The sequence below is a fragment of the Rhinatrema bivittatum genome, chromosome 11 (genome assembly GCF_901001135.1).
Source record: "Rhinatrema bivittatum chromosome 11, aRhiBiv1.1, whole genome shotgun sequence".
In the NCBI taxonomy this organism is placed as follows: Eukaryota; Metazoa; Chordata; class Amphibia; order Gymnophiona; family Rhinatrematidae; genus Rhinatrema; species Rhinatrema bivittatum.
Genome location: NC_042625.1, coordinates 49,235,131 through 49,250,273, shown reverse-complemented (window position 1 = coordinate 49,250,273; position 15,143 = coordinate 49,235,131). Strand labels below are relative to the sequence as shown.

Below are 15,143 nucleotides of genomic sequence, written 5' to 3'. Positions count from 1 at the left end.
TGCACAGGTACTTGAGCACGCAAGACCGCAAGCTAGACTGGAGCGCATATTTGCACAAGTTACTTATGTGCGTACAACCATGACCTAGACTTGAGCATGTATTTGTGTGCATCCTGGAGGGGTGAGGGCATATGCCCAGGTGACATTGCAGTGCGTGAAGGAGGTCACCTAGAGCCCGAAGTTCTGGAGATCTAGGCACCGGGGACGAAAAGGACTTAATGGCAACCAAAGAGAACACAAAGCATCGCAGTTTTATAGCCACCAAAGAGAATATGGTACGGAACGAATCTATGCTCTGGTTCTTCTGTGGACTCAAGGGATTCTTTGTCTTCCCTCCGTGGCCTCTTGTGGACAAGGGATTACGGCGGATAGAGAAACATCTGGGCAACATGATCCTGGTAGCTCCAGAGTGGCCACGTTGACCGTGGTTCCCAGATCTGGCCATAGAAGGGCTGCTGAGGTTCGAACATCGGTCAACTCTTCTCCACCAGGGTCCAATATTTTTGCGTCGGGTGGCTCACTTCTCTCTTGCGGCTTCGCTACTGAGATGGAGGGAATATTCTGAAGCAGTTATTTCCACCTTATTGCAGGCTAGGCGACCGTCTACATCCTTGGCGTATTTGTGAATTTGGAGGATCTTCAAGTCCTGGTTTGCTGTTGATTGAGTGCAGCCTCAGCCTGTTCAGGATACAGTGTCACATTTTTTGGCTTTTCTACAGGAAGGTTTTGGTCAAGGGACTAGCCTTTAACTCTCCTAGAGTCCAGGTAGCGACATTGGGTTTTCTCTGGGATAAGTTGCAAGGGTATCCTCTCTGCACATCCGGATGTTATACGGTTCCTTCGGGGAGAACTTGAGTCCTCAGGTGCAGAACATTTTTCCATCTTGGAATCTGAATCTAGTTATTAGAGGATTGTGTTAGGCTCGGTTTAAACCACTAAAGAGAACTACATTTAAGGATGGACTCTTAAAGGGGTTTTCTTGGTAGCTATTTGTTCAGCCAGAAGAAATTCGAATCTCCAGGCGTTGCAGATGTCTGATTCGGGGGTATCTATATGCATGGTGCCATTTTTTTCTTCCTGAGGTAGTCTCAGTGTTCCATCTTAATTAGACAGTGGAGCTTCCATATTTTCCAGATTTGGATTCCTCTACACCTCAATCGGGGGTCCTTAGGCTCTTAGATGGGAGGCATGCATTACTGAGGTATCTGAAGGTCACTTATGATTTCTGTAGATCGGATCACCTCTTTGTACTGTGGAGTGGTCCAAAGAAGGGGAAGTAAGGTGTCTAAGGCTACAATTGCATGGTGGCTGAAGGAAGTGATCGCATCAACTTACATTTCTAAAGGGTGTCCAATGCTGGAGGTTTAGGAGCTCACGCGACTCTTTCTCAGGCAACCTCCTGGGCTGAGTCACAAGTATCTCCGCATGAAATTTGCAGGGTGGCTACTGGGAAATCGTTGCACACTTTTGCTAGGCATTATCGCTTGGATGTCGGGGCTCCAGCTTCCATGTGCTTTAGTGAGTGTGTTCTACAAGCGGAACTCTCCAGGTTTCACCCCAGTTAAGGGGAACTTAGGTACATCCCAGGAGTCTGAACTGATCTGGGTATGTACAGGGAAAGGAAAATTGGTTCTTACCTGCTAATTTTTGTTCCTGTAGTACCACAGATCAGTTCACTTACTTGGGGGGGAGGGGGGTCTGCCACTTGTACTGTTGCTTTGTATATAGTGCGAAGTTGTTGGTTTCACATCTTCACCTTCTTCTAGTTGGTTGGAGGGGAGAGATTTTGCTTAGAAACTTGCTTAGAAATTTATGGTTGTTGCTGTCATCTTGGCTTGGGTACAGGTCAATACTGAGGGACTGCAGGTGGCACACTGGGTTATGTACAGTGTCAGTGAAACTTTCTCTGTCTCCATCTGCTGGCAGGGAGGTAGAACCCAGCAATCTGGACTGATCTGAGGTACTACAGGAACGGAAATTAGCAGGTAAGAACCAAATTTCCTTTACTTTAAAGCGGTAGATTTGGAGGATTTCTTTGGCAATAAATGTGATAAGCAGGACTGTGCATGTGACTGTACTTTCCATTTGTGACTGCTTAGTCTTGGGCTTCATCTTCCTGAGTGCACAGCAATCTCTCAAAGTGACTGACACACACCACTGTTTGAACTTCTTGCATCAGACTCTCTCTTAAGATTAGTAAGTAGGATGGCAGCTCCAGCTGGCATTCCCTCACTTAACATGCAGCTGAACTAAAATCTTCTTTCTGTGCTCAGTGGGTTTCCCCCTTCTTTTATATTCCCTGCAACTCAGCCAAGCCAACACTGCAACAGTCCTTTTCCAGGGGCCACAAACCGTGTTCCCTTTGGAGCCCAACTAATGTGGACCCTTCTGAATCTAGCTCACTCAAAAGGCTATGCATGCTGCTGTCTTAGCATCCCCAGGCCTGGAAGCTGAATTTGGATCTTCCATGTGACAGTATGCCACACTTGCTACTGGGCGGGTTCAGCATTTAAACATCTTTAATTCATGGCTAAATCAATACAAACCAGGCTATAGCATACACCTTCATCTCCCTGACAAAGCAATGCTGAATTCAAAGTCCTCACTTCATTCCCTGACACAGTGAGCTTAATTCTCTTTATTACTAGTGAGGCTCTCGCCTCCTCTCCAGAGTGGTGACACTGTAATAGCGATTTCATGCTTAAATTCTGGGTATTTTTGGTTCCTCTGCTCTACTGAACAATCATATTCGCACCATCTAGCTCTTAAGGTTTCATTGAGATGAGTAAATCAATATATAGATTAAATAATCTATCTCGCTATCTGACTTGTATCTTTCCCCAGCCAGGGGATAATTGTGTCCCTTTTTTTATGTTCTCCAGGAAAAGAAAAATGTTTTAGCATTTCAGATTTAACTAAGCTATCAGCAGTACTCTTCCCTCTGTATAAACTGGTGCCTTTGTAAAGAAATCAACCAGCTGGTCATCATTCTCCCCAGTGTATCTTAGGGTTAATATGGGGTTTTCCACATAAATACAGTGGAACTGGAATCTTTATTTAATGCAGACTGGATTTTACAACTCTTATTTTTCCCTCTTTCTCCTGAATTTATTCAGGTTTCAGACGAAATACTTTCAGGGGAAGTATGGTAATTTGGATAGCTCGCTGATCTCCTTCGGACCGTGCCAGACACCGACACTTGGCTTCTGTGTGGAGAGGCATGATAAAATCCAGTCCTTCAAGCCGGAGGCATACTGGCTGCTGCAGGCGAAGGTGTGCACGGATGTGGGGCACATTTGCATGATTTTCATATGTATCCTTAGGGTCATACTCATGAGGGGTGGATGTGATCTGACATGATCTTGCAGGCCCCTGTCAGGAGTAACCTGCAAACTGTGCAGTACCACTTTACCGTTAAGTAGGAAAATGAACCCTTGTGTATTGACTGCAGAAGGGATGTGGATGAATGAGATGCTATCATGGCCATGCAATATGTGTCCCTTCCAAGCTTGCGTAAGTAATGCACCACACACTAACCATAACCTCTCCCCAAGACAAGACTTTACAAAGAGTATATATGGGGCATGTAGAGCCTGTGGGCATTCTTGAGTGTACAAAGGGAAGGGCATTATCACATAGGGTCTATGGCAGCACAAGCGGGCAAACCTGATGGATCGTGGCCCTTATCTGCTGACACTGCCACACCCTCCAGTCTCTGGGGGTGGGAAGTCACAAACCCCCCCATCAGACTCATCTTCTGGTTCTTTTGTCTGGACCCTGACATACTACCAGTGAGTACAGCTCCAAACTTTGATTGTGATTACTGTGATTTCTTAAACTCTGAGGCCCTCAAGGTTAAGAGATGCAGGGTGACAGCATCAATTGTTTTAAAGAAGGAAAGGAGTGAGAATTGGGCGACACATGAACTGTCCTGTGCTTGGCAAGGTGATCTCAGTTTCAACAGGATGAGGTCATTGTCAACAGGCATTCCAGGGCCCATGGTTGGGTTTAATGCTAAATCTGACCCAAACTGATCCACTTGGAAGAAAGTTGTCCTTCTTCTGAAATGGTCGGACAATTTAATCAACAAGCATTCCTCTGCCTTGTGCTGAAAAAGTATCTTACACTAGTGTTATTTAAAGCAGTTTAAGACAGACTTCCATAGTCGTGTACTTGTGAAGTAGCTCATGGTGTATGATGAGTGCAGTCTTCGGTCATTGGTTGTGAAGTTAGATTGTGTGGTGAGCACAGGCTTCTGGTAAAGAAGGGGCAGCCGTGTGTCTCTAACCAAGGCAACCTTTCTTTCCCTTGCAGGTGAGCCAGGAGGACAACACCCTCACACTGGAGTGGGACCGTGTCAGAGTGTTTGACAGAGAGATAGCCCAGACCTTCCTCCTTATAACAAAGATGGAAAAGCAGGCCATGGTACGGGTGGATCTTCAATTAATTTTAGGGACTGTGGTTGGAAATAAACATGATGCTGTACAAATACAGACTCCCACTATGGCAGGAACTGTCTCTTTACGAGGCACCTCCAGCCTCGCAGATCTCTTTCAAAAGATTTCTCCTGAGAGCAGGAGAGGTCCTTTTGGAAGTAGTCTATGGCATCTTGTCTTCATTTTAACTGAAGAAAGCTGTTTGCACTGACCTGATCTGTGAGAAAACACAAAGCATTTTCTATCTCCTTTGCAACCCCCAGCAGGACTATGGTGTTAAACTTGCCTTCTGTGTCTGGTGCCTCAACAGCACACTGCCTATATTATATTAGGAAACATTGTGCTATGCTTTGCTGTAACTTCCCCTGCAGATTGCACTGAGCATGCTGTGTAAAGCAGTAAGGATCAGTTTTGGACAGTGCATCTCTGGCCACTGTATTCCAGCTATAGATCACTAGTATGTTGCCATGATGATATTGTAGCTTGTATTGGAGCAAAGCATTCTGTATTAACAAGACCAGGAGGGACTAGCACTCCTACAAGTGTGTTTGTCTTTCAGGTGGAATCACTGAGCAGGAAGGAAAAGGTGAAACAAAGGCCATTAGCCCTGAACACGGTGGAAATGCTGCGAGTGGCCAGTTCTGCATTAGGTACTGTACCCAGAGTGTTTGTTTGTGACATTCTTGATTGTAGTCAGAGGTGCAAAAGGCAGTAAAACATGCCTTGAAAATACTGTCAGTTCAGGATGCTCTCTTAATACAGACAAAGCCACAGCTAGGAGTTTATGGCCAAGTAGGGGACTTGCCTAATAGTTTTGTTGTATTTTAGCCTTCCTTCAAAATCTTGACCTGCCGGTGTCATGCTAGTGATTGTTCTGAGGAATATATTCTGAGGAATATCAAGTAAGAAAAGGGAAGTGATTATCTCCTTGTACAGGTCCTTGGTGAGGCCTCACCTGGAGTACTGTGTTCAGTTCTGGAGACTGTATCTACAAAGAGACAGAGACAAGATGGAAGCAGTACAGAGAAGAGCGACCAGAAAGGTGGAGGGTCTTCATCGGATATCATACGAGGAGAGATTGAAAAATCTGAATATGTACACCCTGGAGAAAAGGAGGAGCAGGGGTGATATGATTCAGACCTTCAGATACTTGAAAAGCTTTAACGATCCAAAGACAACGACAAACCTTTTCCGTCAGAAAAAAATCAGCAGAACCAGGGGCCACAAGCTGAGGCTCCAGGGAGGAAGACTAAGAACCAATGTCAGGAAGTATTTCTTCACGGAGAGAGTGGTGGATGCCTGGAATGCCCTTCCGGAGGAAGTGGTGAAGTCCAAATCTGTGAAGGACTTCAAAGGGGCGTGGGATAAACATTGTGGATCCATCAGGTCTAGAGGACGTGTATAAAGAGGAGGCAGCAAAACACTGCACGGAGTGGCAGTAGCCACAGAGGCATTCACGGAGCGGGATGCCAGTGGCCAGTGGTTGGTGTTCCACCTTCACGGAGCGGAAGGATGGAGGCCTGCCATCTCCAAATTAAAAAAACAAACAAACAAAAAACAACAACAGGGGTGGGTAAGAGTATGTAAAATTAACGGAGAGTTCATAGGCTATAGGTATTACCAATTATTAGGCTTATTCAATATTTGTTGATAGTTAATGTGGCTTTCAATGCATACTTCACTTTCAATGCATATCCAGCATAGCTCCCTGCTTCGACGGCAGGGGAGAAGAAAAACAACCAATAAGGGCTGTATAACATAGTCTGGGTAAAACAAATAAGCATGGGTGTAGCTTGCTTATTGCGGCGGTTACTTCCCCTACTACCCCTAACTAATCAAGCTTGATATTTCACTTGGAAGCAGCTCCATCACAGCTCTCTACATTAATGGTGGGGGTGGAAGGGGAATAGAACAAAGAGCTAAGAGAAACAGATAAGTATGAAAGGAAAGAAGGGCAGACTGGATGGGCCGATTGGTCTTCTGCCGTCATTTCTATGTTTCTATAAGAGTGGATGGCACACGTGTGCCACTCCCCGTCTTTTTGACTCCGTACTCTGAATTCAGTTATTTATTTATTTAAAAAATGTTTGTATACCGCTTTCCTAGCATGTAGCCAGATGGACTCAGGACCAATGGGTTTATGCTCCCCTGCCAGCAGATGGAGCCTAAGTCAGATTTCAAAGCTGACATCACCTTACATACACCCCTGCAGTGACCTCAGCCCTTAAGTATTTCTCCATCTACAGCAAATGGTGAACATGCTTTCCCTTTGGGGATCGTTGTCCTTTTTGGAAGGAGAAATTCTACTTTTAAATTGGAGAAAGATTGAGCCCCACTCTCCTGCGGTGATACCTAATAGGTCCCTCCCTCAGTTGAGAATTCCTGAGGTGATTTCCGAGATCCCTCAGAGGTTTGCCGTGGTCTGGTAGCTGGTTCCCAATATGGACTTTGCTGCTGCTGAAGCAGCTGAAAGGCAGCGAGTGCAGGAAGCCGAGCGTGGTGGTGACAGCCAAAGCTCTCTCCCCCCGCAGCCGGAGACCATCTCTGTACTCAGCCAGTAAGCGCTGAGCCCAGGTAAGTGGGGGGGGGGGGGGGGAGAAGAGAGAAGATTTACCTCCTGATTCAGAGACATTTGGAGGGATTTCAGTAGGACTTCCTCCGGTCTCCTTGCTCAGGGCACCATACCGACGCTGTTTCCGATCCTATCGGGGGAAGTGGGCTTCCGAGCGGGTTGAGCGGCCCCCGCAGTGAGCTAGGCCCCACTTTAGGCTTGGTCGGCAGGCCGCAGCGGTGCCATCTGGCGCACATCTTTGTGCCTGCCATATTGCCCTGCATAGAACATTGGTACGCAAAGGGGGTTGGTGCTGCACGAGCACTGTATGGATAATGCCACGCATGTATATGCGCACACAACTTACTAAGCGCAGAATACAGGTGAAGCCAGGTGCACGGGCTGTGTGTGTGCCTCGCCATGTCTTGCCTAGGCACCCAAAATCCGAGTGCCTAAAATTTTAAGCGCAAGCCAACAGAACACTCTGTTACTGCTGCCACTGGCTCCAGCAGCCAAGAAAAGAAGCGCCCTTCTCTCTACGCTGATTGTCATATTAGGGCTGCACAGTCTGACCTGGATTCCAACTTATGTCAGCACTGCGAGGAAGCCCAGGGAGAGTTGGCCTCCCCAGACTTTGCTAAGCTCGGCTCCTCCCATTCAGAGGATGAGTTAGCCACAGCCGTAACTGGAAGTACCCTGGGACTGGGTCATCCATGGGAGAGGGAAATTCAGCGGCATCTACACCAGTACCTCCTGGGCTATGCATGGACCCAGCTGTCTTCTCTTGAGTGGAATTTTTCCAGGGCCTTCAAGCCTTCATACAGGCACGGTCTGCTACCTCACTTGCCCCTGTCTGGACAGAACTCAGCCGGTAAGCCCTCCCTCTTCCAGTCCTATCGGCAGACATCGAGGCATGCCTCGCCTCACCAAGGGTATCCCTGGCAAGGACCCAGAAGGCAAGGATGAAGAGGAGGTTACAGATTCCTTGGAAGATGGGAAAATTCCCTCTGGTTTAGAACTGTATCGGGCCATGTTATGGTTTTTCCATAGAGACGAATTGCTGGCCCTGTTTTCCTAGAACATGAAGATGCTGGAAATTCCTGGGACGGACTCTATGATGGAACTAAAGAAGAATCCCATTCTGATTTCCCCTACGGAAAGCATCTTCCTATTTCCAGTACTAGAAGCCATCCAGGAGTTGATTGACCTGGAATGGGATGCCCCAGAAGCAAGTTTTAAAGGGGGATGAACGTTAGAAGCTCTATACCCACTGGATCAGGCAGTGAGAGTGTTTGCGTTTCCCTAAAGTGGCTGCCCTGGTCTGTGCCATCTCTTTTTTTTTAATTTATAAGTTTTTTATTAACTGGCATAACGAAAACATACAAAGTATTGTACCAGCGTAGGATATACAGTCAAAACGGTAAGAAACTTCATACATGGTTCCCACCGTAGCACACATTACATAAACAAATAAGCCAGATTACAGTTTTATGCATAAAATCCTGTAAAGCCCCCCCCTCTCCCCCCCCCCGAACTTCTCATGTAATCCATATATATTGGTCTGTGCCATCTCTAAGCGAAAACTATCCCAGTGGAGGGAGGAGCAGCCTTAAAGGATGCACACAATAGATGGATGAAGCCATCCTTAAACAGGCCTTTGACGCAGTAGCAATGATCTTAGATACTGCTTCTTCCCTGCATGTACCCAGATCAGTCCAGACCCCTGGGTTCTGCCTTCCTTCCAGCAGATGGAGACAGAGAGAGTTTCGAAGGCACCGCCTCTTAACCCAGTGTGCCACCCGCATCTCCCCAGTATTTCTCTGTCTCCAGCAGATGCAGGTGGTGCAAAACCCTCAGTTCTGTACCTGAATAGACTAGGTTCAAAAAGAAAAGTTATTGATTTCAGGATTAGTTTTTTAAATTATCTTCCCTCTCAGGGGGCTGGCAGGTCCTGGTGGGACCATCCTCCCTGGAAGCAGGGTTCGGACGAGCAGAGGTTGGGGACCACAAAACTGGTCATTTGGAAGTGCTGGGGGTGATAGCTGGTGGTCTGGCTCCCTCCCCTTCAGCAAGGACCTGAGAAAGCCACTGCCATCCTTCTACAGGGAAGTAGACTTATATTGTTATTTAGTAAGTTTAAAAAAAAAAAAAAAAAAAGTAGCAAGAGCATCGAAAAGAGAGTGAGCATTTTCGTGCAGTTTTCTCTTTCCCTCCTGGTCTCGGGTAGCAGTGGGGGGTCAGGCACGCGACGCTGTCATTTTGGCTTCTAGTCCCACGGGGATTTTCTTCAGGTGCTGCCACGTGACTCTTTCTTCAGCAGAGCCATGCGGACAGGGAAGCCTTGTGTAGCATGTGGAGAGTCGCTGCTCCCGCTGTCTCCCCGGAGGGAAGGGCTCATCACGGGCTGCTGCGCCGGCATTTCTGAAGCAGCATGGCCCTGGCAGGATGCCGGCTGCTCTGAGTGCTGAGGCCATTCCATTTCTGCTCAGCACAGGAACAGCAGCCATTTTGAAAACTTTTTGCATGGCTGAGGCGAGAGCGATTAGGGGTAGGGGATCTCCCACCAGCGTTGTCGCCAGCAGAGCTCAGCCCCCAGGAGGTCTGGGAGGACCTGGGGGGGGGGGGGGGGGGTTGAAGAGGATTCTGGTCCTCTGGAGGGGGGATTTAGAGGCCCCAATCCATTTTTTGCCAGAATTTTGTCCCTTTTGCTGCTTGAGGCTTTTCTGGTCAGCAAAGGGAGTGGCTGTCCTGGTCACAGGTCCCTACAGGGGCCGTCTTGTAAGAGACCTAGACGTTCTGAGCGCCGGGGGCCACGAGGGTCCGAAAGGGCAAAGGTCCAGGGATTTGGGGGACCTCAGAGGATTTTTCTTCGGGTGGGTCGGATCAGGATCAGCTCTCAGGAGAGGGTCTTTCTGGGGTCCTGTGTTCTAATCCGGTTCTGAGTCCAGAGATGGGACACTGAGAAGATCCCTTTGATATGGAAGGAGATGCTCCTAAGGTCATTCATCTGTTTCATGGGAATAGCAGTACCACAGGACGAGCCGGACCAGGACCTGGTGGATCCGATCATGGCAGGCTTGTGGGGCCCGGCCAAAACTTTTCCTTTTTATAGAATAGTTAAGCAATTGATTGTCAGGGAGTGGGATACTCCTGACACAGTGCCGTTAGTATAGCTGTGTTTAAAAAAGGATTGGATAAGTTCTTGGAGGAGAAGTCCATTACCTGCTATTAAGTTCACTTAGAGAATAGCCACTGCCATTAGCAATGGTAACATGGAAAAGACTTAGTTTTTGGGTACTTGCCAGGTTCTTATGGCCTGGATTGGCCACTGTTGGAGACAGGATGCTGGGCTTGATGGACCCTTGGTCTGACCCAGTATGGCATTTTCTTATGTTCTTACAGTTGGTAAAGCTATGGATAAGCTTTATCCCTTGCCTGAGGGGTACGCTGGAGCTCCTGCAACTGCCAAAGGTGGATGCTTCCGTGTCAGTGGTCACAAAGAGGACCGCTATCCCTGTAGCTGGAGCGGGGGCTCTGAAGAATCTCCAGGATAGGAAGTTCAAAGTGTCCCTCAAGTGGATTTTTGAGGTTTCTGCTCTGGACATCCAGGCTGCTTGTGTAGCAGTTTTTATGCTTCGGGTGAGCTTGCATTGGGTGCAGCGGAGCTCCAGAGATCTTTCATTCCAGGAATCTGAGTGAACAGGGCACCAAGAGGCAGCGGTGCCTTACAGGGCAGACACTTTGTGTTCATTATTCACACCTCTTCTAGGACAATGCTGTCTCGGCCAGGAGGCTCTTGTGGCTGCGCAACTGGTCAGCGGATGTTGCATCAAGGACTTAGCTTGGTGCACTCTCCTTCAAACTAAAAACTGCAGCTGTAACTCCTATTCCAAATAACACAGTGCCAATCCAAACTTTTCTGATTTTTGACCCATGTCCTCACTCCCATTCTTAAATTCTTTGGAGCTGGATTGAAGCCTTAGGGAGGGAGTTCCCTACTATAGGACCTGCGACCGAGAAGGCACTTTCTTAAGTCTAATCTGGCTAGTTTTGCGGAGGGTATTTCAAGGAGGATTTTGTTTAATAGGCCTAAGAAAAGCTTATTTATTTATTTATTTTAAGTTTTTCTATACCGGCATTCGCGATGGGTATTGCATCATGTCGGTTTACAATTAACAAGTGAAGAGGTAACAAGAGTTCATAAATAACAATAAATAACAAAAATTAAAAAAGGTAGTAGTAATAGTAACAATATACAAGTGCAAGTTAAGGGTTGCAGTTACAATAAAACAGGGTAATAACGAATTGCCCTAATGCTGTGGAGTTAATTTCTATGTTAAGGTAAAGTCAGAGTGATTAGTCAAAGACTGATTAAGGTTCAGTTTAGGTCAGGAAATGCTTTCATAAAAAGCCATGTTTTGAGTCTTGTGGTTAAAGCTGGTGTCCTGACTGCTTCAGAAATTCAGGGCTTATGTGCTCAGGTGATCTGGATTTCTGGTGTCAGGTTGTCATGTTGTGGTGACAGCTCCTCCTGCCTGCTTCATTAGATCCCATCATAGGCACATGGCACCTCCTACCAGCAGTGAAAAGTGATTCATCACACATTTCATCTAATTCTATTTATTTATTTTCCATGTTATTATAGGAATGGGACCCCAGCATGCCATGCAGATTGCTGAGCGACTTTATACCCAGGGCTATATCAGCTACCCCAGAACTGAAACCACCCATTATCCAGAAAACTTTGACTTGAAGGCATCTCTGAGACAGCAGGCAAATAACCCCTACTGGGCAGAAACAGTGAGTACAGGAAACCAGTGCTCCTGCCTGCTCGCATCCTCCTAGGCGGGCAGTGCCTGTTCATTTTCATGGGATTAAGTAGTTGGTGCTCATACAAGCCTGCATCTACTTCATGTTTGAAGCCTGAAAGAAGTACAGGTGACACGCTGTGCGCCATGTCAGGTAATCCTCCCCTCTCCTCATCTTCCCACAGGTGAAGACTTTGTTAGCGGAAGGGATTAATCGTCCGAGGAAAGGCTCTGATGCTGGGGACCACCCTCCAATAACCCCCATGAGATCTGCTACCGAAGCTGAGCTGGGTACAGGATTCTCTTCCTCTCCTGGGGTTGGGGAAACTCTGGGCCTGTTCTTTTTTGTATAACCTAGAAATTTTCTCTAGAGGCCTTGTATATCTCTGTGACACTTCAGCTCCTCTGAGGGAATCATCAGATATCATTAGTGCTAATAACTTTGTGGAGCAGCGCTTCTCAACCAGTGTGTTGCGACACACCAGTGTATCGTGTCTCCCAGTGTCCCACTGCCTCGTTGTACTTTTTTTCCCTTCTTCCTACCCCCACTGCCCAATCGGAAGCCTCCTCCCTTCTACCTCCCAGTGGGAGTAGGAAGAAGGGAGGAAGCCTTTGATTGGCCGGTGAGGCAGGCATCGCATAGTCCGGGGGTGGGGTGGGAGGAATGGCAGTGTCAAACCCCAACGAAGCAAGGCTGCCACGGGAGCCCATCCCCGTGGTGGCGAAGAGGAAAACCCAACCAAGCAAGGCCGCTATGGGAGCCCATTCCCGTGGCGGCGAAGAGGAAAACCCGACCAAGCAAGGCCGCTACGGGAGCCCATCCCTGTGGCGGCGAAAAAAGAAGGCCTGGCGGAATAAAGCCGCGGCAGAACTGGAGCCCATCCTGCAGTGAAGGAAGAAGAAGTTTTTGGTGAGAGTTTGTGTGTGTGGGTGTGAATGGGTGCATGGGTGAGAGCTCGTGTCTGTGGGTGTGAATGGGTGAGAGCTCATGACTGTGGGTGTGAATGGGTGCATGGGTGAGAGCTGGTGTGAATGGATGCGAGAGCATTTGTGTGTGATTGAGAGCTTGGATATAAGAGAGCATGAGTGTGATTGAGAGAGAGACTGGTCAGGAAGATGACTAGTGTGCGTATGTGAGAGAGACTGGTCAGGGAGGTGATGTGTTTCTGTGTGAGAGAGACTGGTCAGGAAGATTAGAGAGACCGAGACTGGTCGTGGGGTCTAATTGGAGGTGTGTGTGAGAGTGACTGGTTGTGGGTGCTAAGGAAGAAGACTGAGGACAGAGCTTCAGCAGCCCTTGCTGCTTCTGGTGAGTGCTATTGGCCTGGAAGGGAAAGGAGTAGGAGAGTTACTGGAGAGGGTAAGTAAAGGTAGCTTTTTAAATTTAGTTTTCTTGATTGACTGCCATTTTAATTATTGGGTATTTATTTATTTATTTATTTAAAAAATTTTCTATACCGTCGTTAAGTTAAATACCATCACAACGGTTTACAGAAGGGCACGATTATTATTATTATGCGATGTCTGCTATTTTGAAATATTTTATTGATATTTGGACATGTTTTAATAATTTTTTAATTGTTGGATATTATTCTGTTCAGCAGCTGTTTTATAACATTTTTAGTATAGCTTTACAATTATTTCTGTGTGGGGCTCTATAGCAGCTTGGCTTATTCTGTTTTCCCAATAGGAAATGTATTCGTGTTTAGGGCCTGGTTTAATAGTTGTATTTCTTAGATACGGTTGTTACTGTTTGAGTGTGTTCCATAATACAGGTGTAACTATGTGCGGGTTAGTTTGTGTGCATTATCCTGAGAGTCTGTTGGTGCTATATTTCTCTTTCCATTTCTCCAGGTTCACACTGCATGCAGAGTGGCTTTTTTGGTTTTCCATTCCAGTTTCTGTGTCCATATTTATAATTTGTGTTTTCTGTACTTGATGAAGGTCAGTTCTGGGTGTGTGACCGAGGTGAGGTAATTTACTAGCATGTAGGCATTTGTATCAATCTTATTTGTTGTGTTTTCTCAAAAGGATATGCATTAGTGGTAAATTACTGTCTTTTCATAAGGAAAGCTATTGTGCCTGGTAGTAAAGGGGGTTTGTTTTGCTTTTACTGAGATGTCATCAGAACCAGAATATCTTTTTTGTATGGCGACTTGTACAAGGTAATGCCCTAGATCTGCTCTGCACTCATTGCTGGGGGTTGAGGGGATTCCTGTGGATGCAGAGTGCATGTTTACTTTTAGCCCCATGATGGTCACATGTTCAGTGTGTCACGCATGTGAGAACCATCTGTCGGGTGTGTCCCGGCAAAAAAAAAAGGTTGAAAACCACTGTTGTAGAGTATGATACTAGCAAAGGAAGGAGAACTAGCATGGCAGTCTGTTCCACATACCACATCAGTATCTCAAGAATGAACTAGGGCAGAACTTGACATAATGGACAGGGCAGCAAGGCATGACACATGCAGTGATAATTCTGTGTTTGCAGGTGGTGACGCATGGAGGCTGTATGAGTATATCACTCGACATTTCATTGCCACCATCAGCTATGACTGCAAGTACCTGCAGACCACCATTGCTTTCAGTGTGGGCCCAGAGCGCTTCACCTGCTCTGGGAAGACAGTTCTGTCACCAGGTAAGAGAGGCCAGGAAGCACCGAGCATAAAGCATAGGTTCTCTAACCCACTGTTGCGGCGACAGCCTCTGCTCACTTCCTTCCCCCACTTCCACTGTCGTGGCAATGCCTCCATGATTTTCCTGTCAAAGCAACTGCCTCTGCTCTCCCCTTTCATCTTGCTGCAGTGGCCTCATGTAGCATTCCCATTTCCCATAGCAGCAATGGCCTCTGTTCCCCCTCCCATTCTTATTGCAGAGACAACCTTGGGTTGCCTTCTCTTCCTCCCCTGCTGCGGTTAGTGCCTTAGTTCGCCCCCTAATTTCCCATCATGATATTGGCCTTGGCGCGCTCTTCGCCACGGCTCCTGTAACCAGTGCACAAAGCCTCCGTCTGTCTGTGTGCAGGGTATACAGAGGTGATGCCTTGGCAGGCCATCCCTAATGAAGAGAGCCTCCCCACCTGTGAGAGGGGAGACCTGTTCAGCATTGATGAGGTGAAGCTGCTGGAGAAGCAGACCAGCCCGCCGGATTACCTGACAGAGGCAGAACTCATCACACTGATGGAGAGGCACGGCATTGGTAGGAGATGCGCTACTTGTTTTAGTTCTACCTTTGGGTTGGCCTGTTTGTTAAATTTCTGAGAGCTGCTGCACTGTGTGACTGCCATTTCAACTCTGGGTCTGAAGGTGGTGCTGGATACATGTGAGGGGACATGTTGGGAGAAGGCTGG

General features: G+C 47.2%; 1 protein-coding gene across 4 annotated transcripts in view; it reads left to right on the top strand.

The window, feature by feature from the left end:
• Positions 1-15,143, top strand: part of TOP3B (DNA topoisomerase III beta) — a 52,178-nt gene that overhangs the window by 32,088 nt on the left and 4,947 nt on the right. For all 4 annotated transcript variants that reach the window (XM_029571187.1, XM_029571186.1, XM_029571188.1 and 1 more), the window contains 7 exons: positions 3,117-3,273; positions 4,315-4,425; positions 4,996-5,086; positions 11,633-11,787; positions 11,981-12,086; positions 14,286-14,432; positions 14,819-14,992. In XM_029571187.1, coding sequence (XP_029427047.1) covers positions 3,117-3,273; positions 4,315-4,425; positions 4,996-5,086; positions 11,633-11,787; positions 11,981-12,086; positions 14,286-14,432; positions 14,819-14,992 — 941 coding nt within the window. The remainder of the gene's footprint in view (positions 1-3,116; positions 3,274-4,314; positions 4,426-4,995; positions 5,087-11,632; positions 11,788-11,980; positions 12,087-14,285; positions 14,433-14,818; positions 14,993-15,143) is intronic.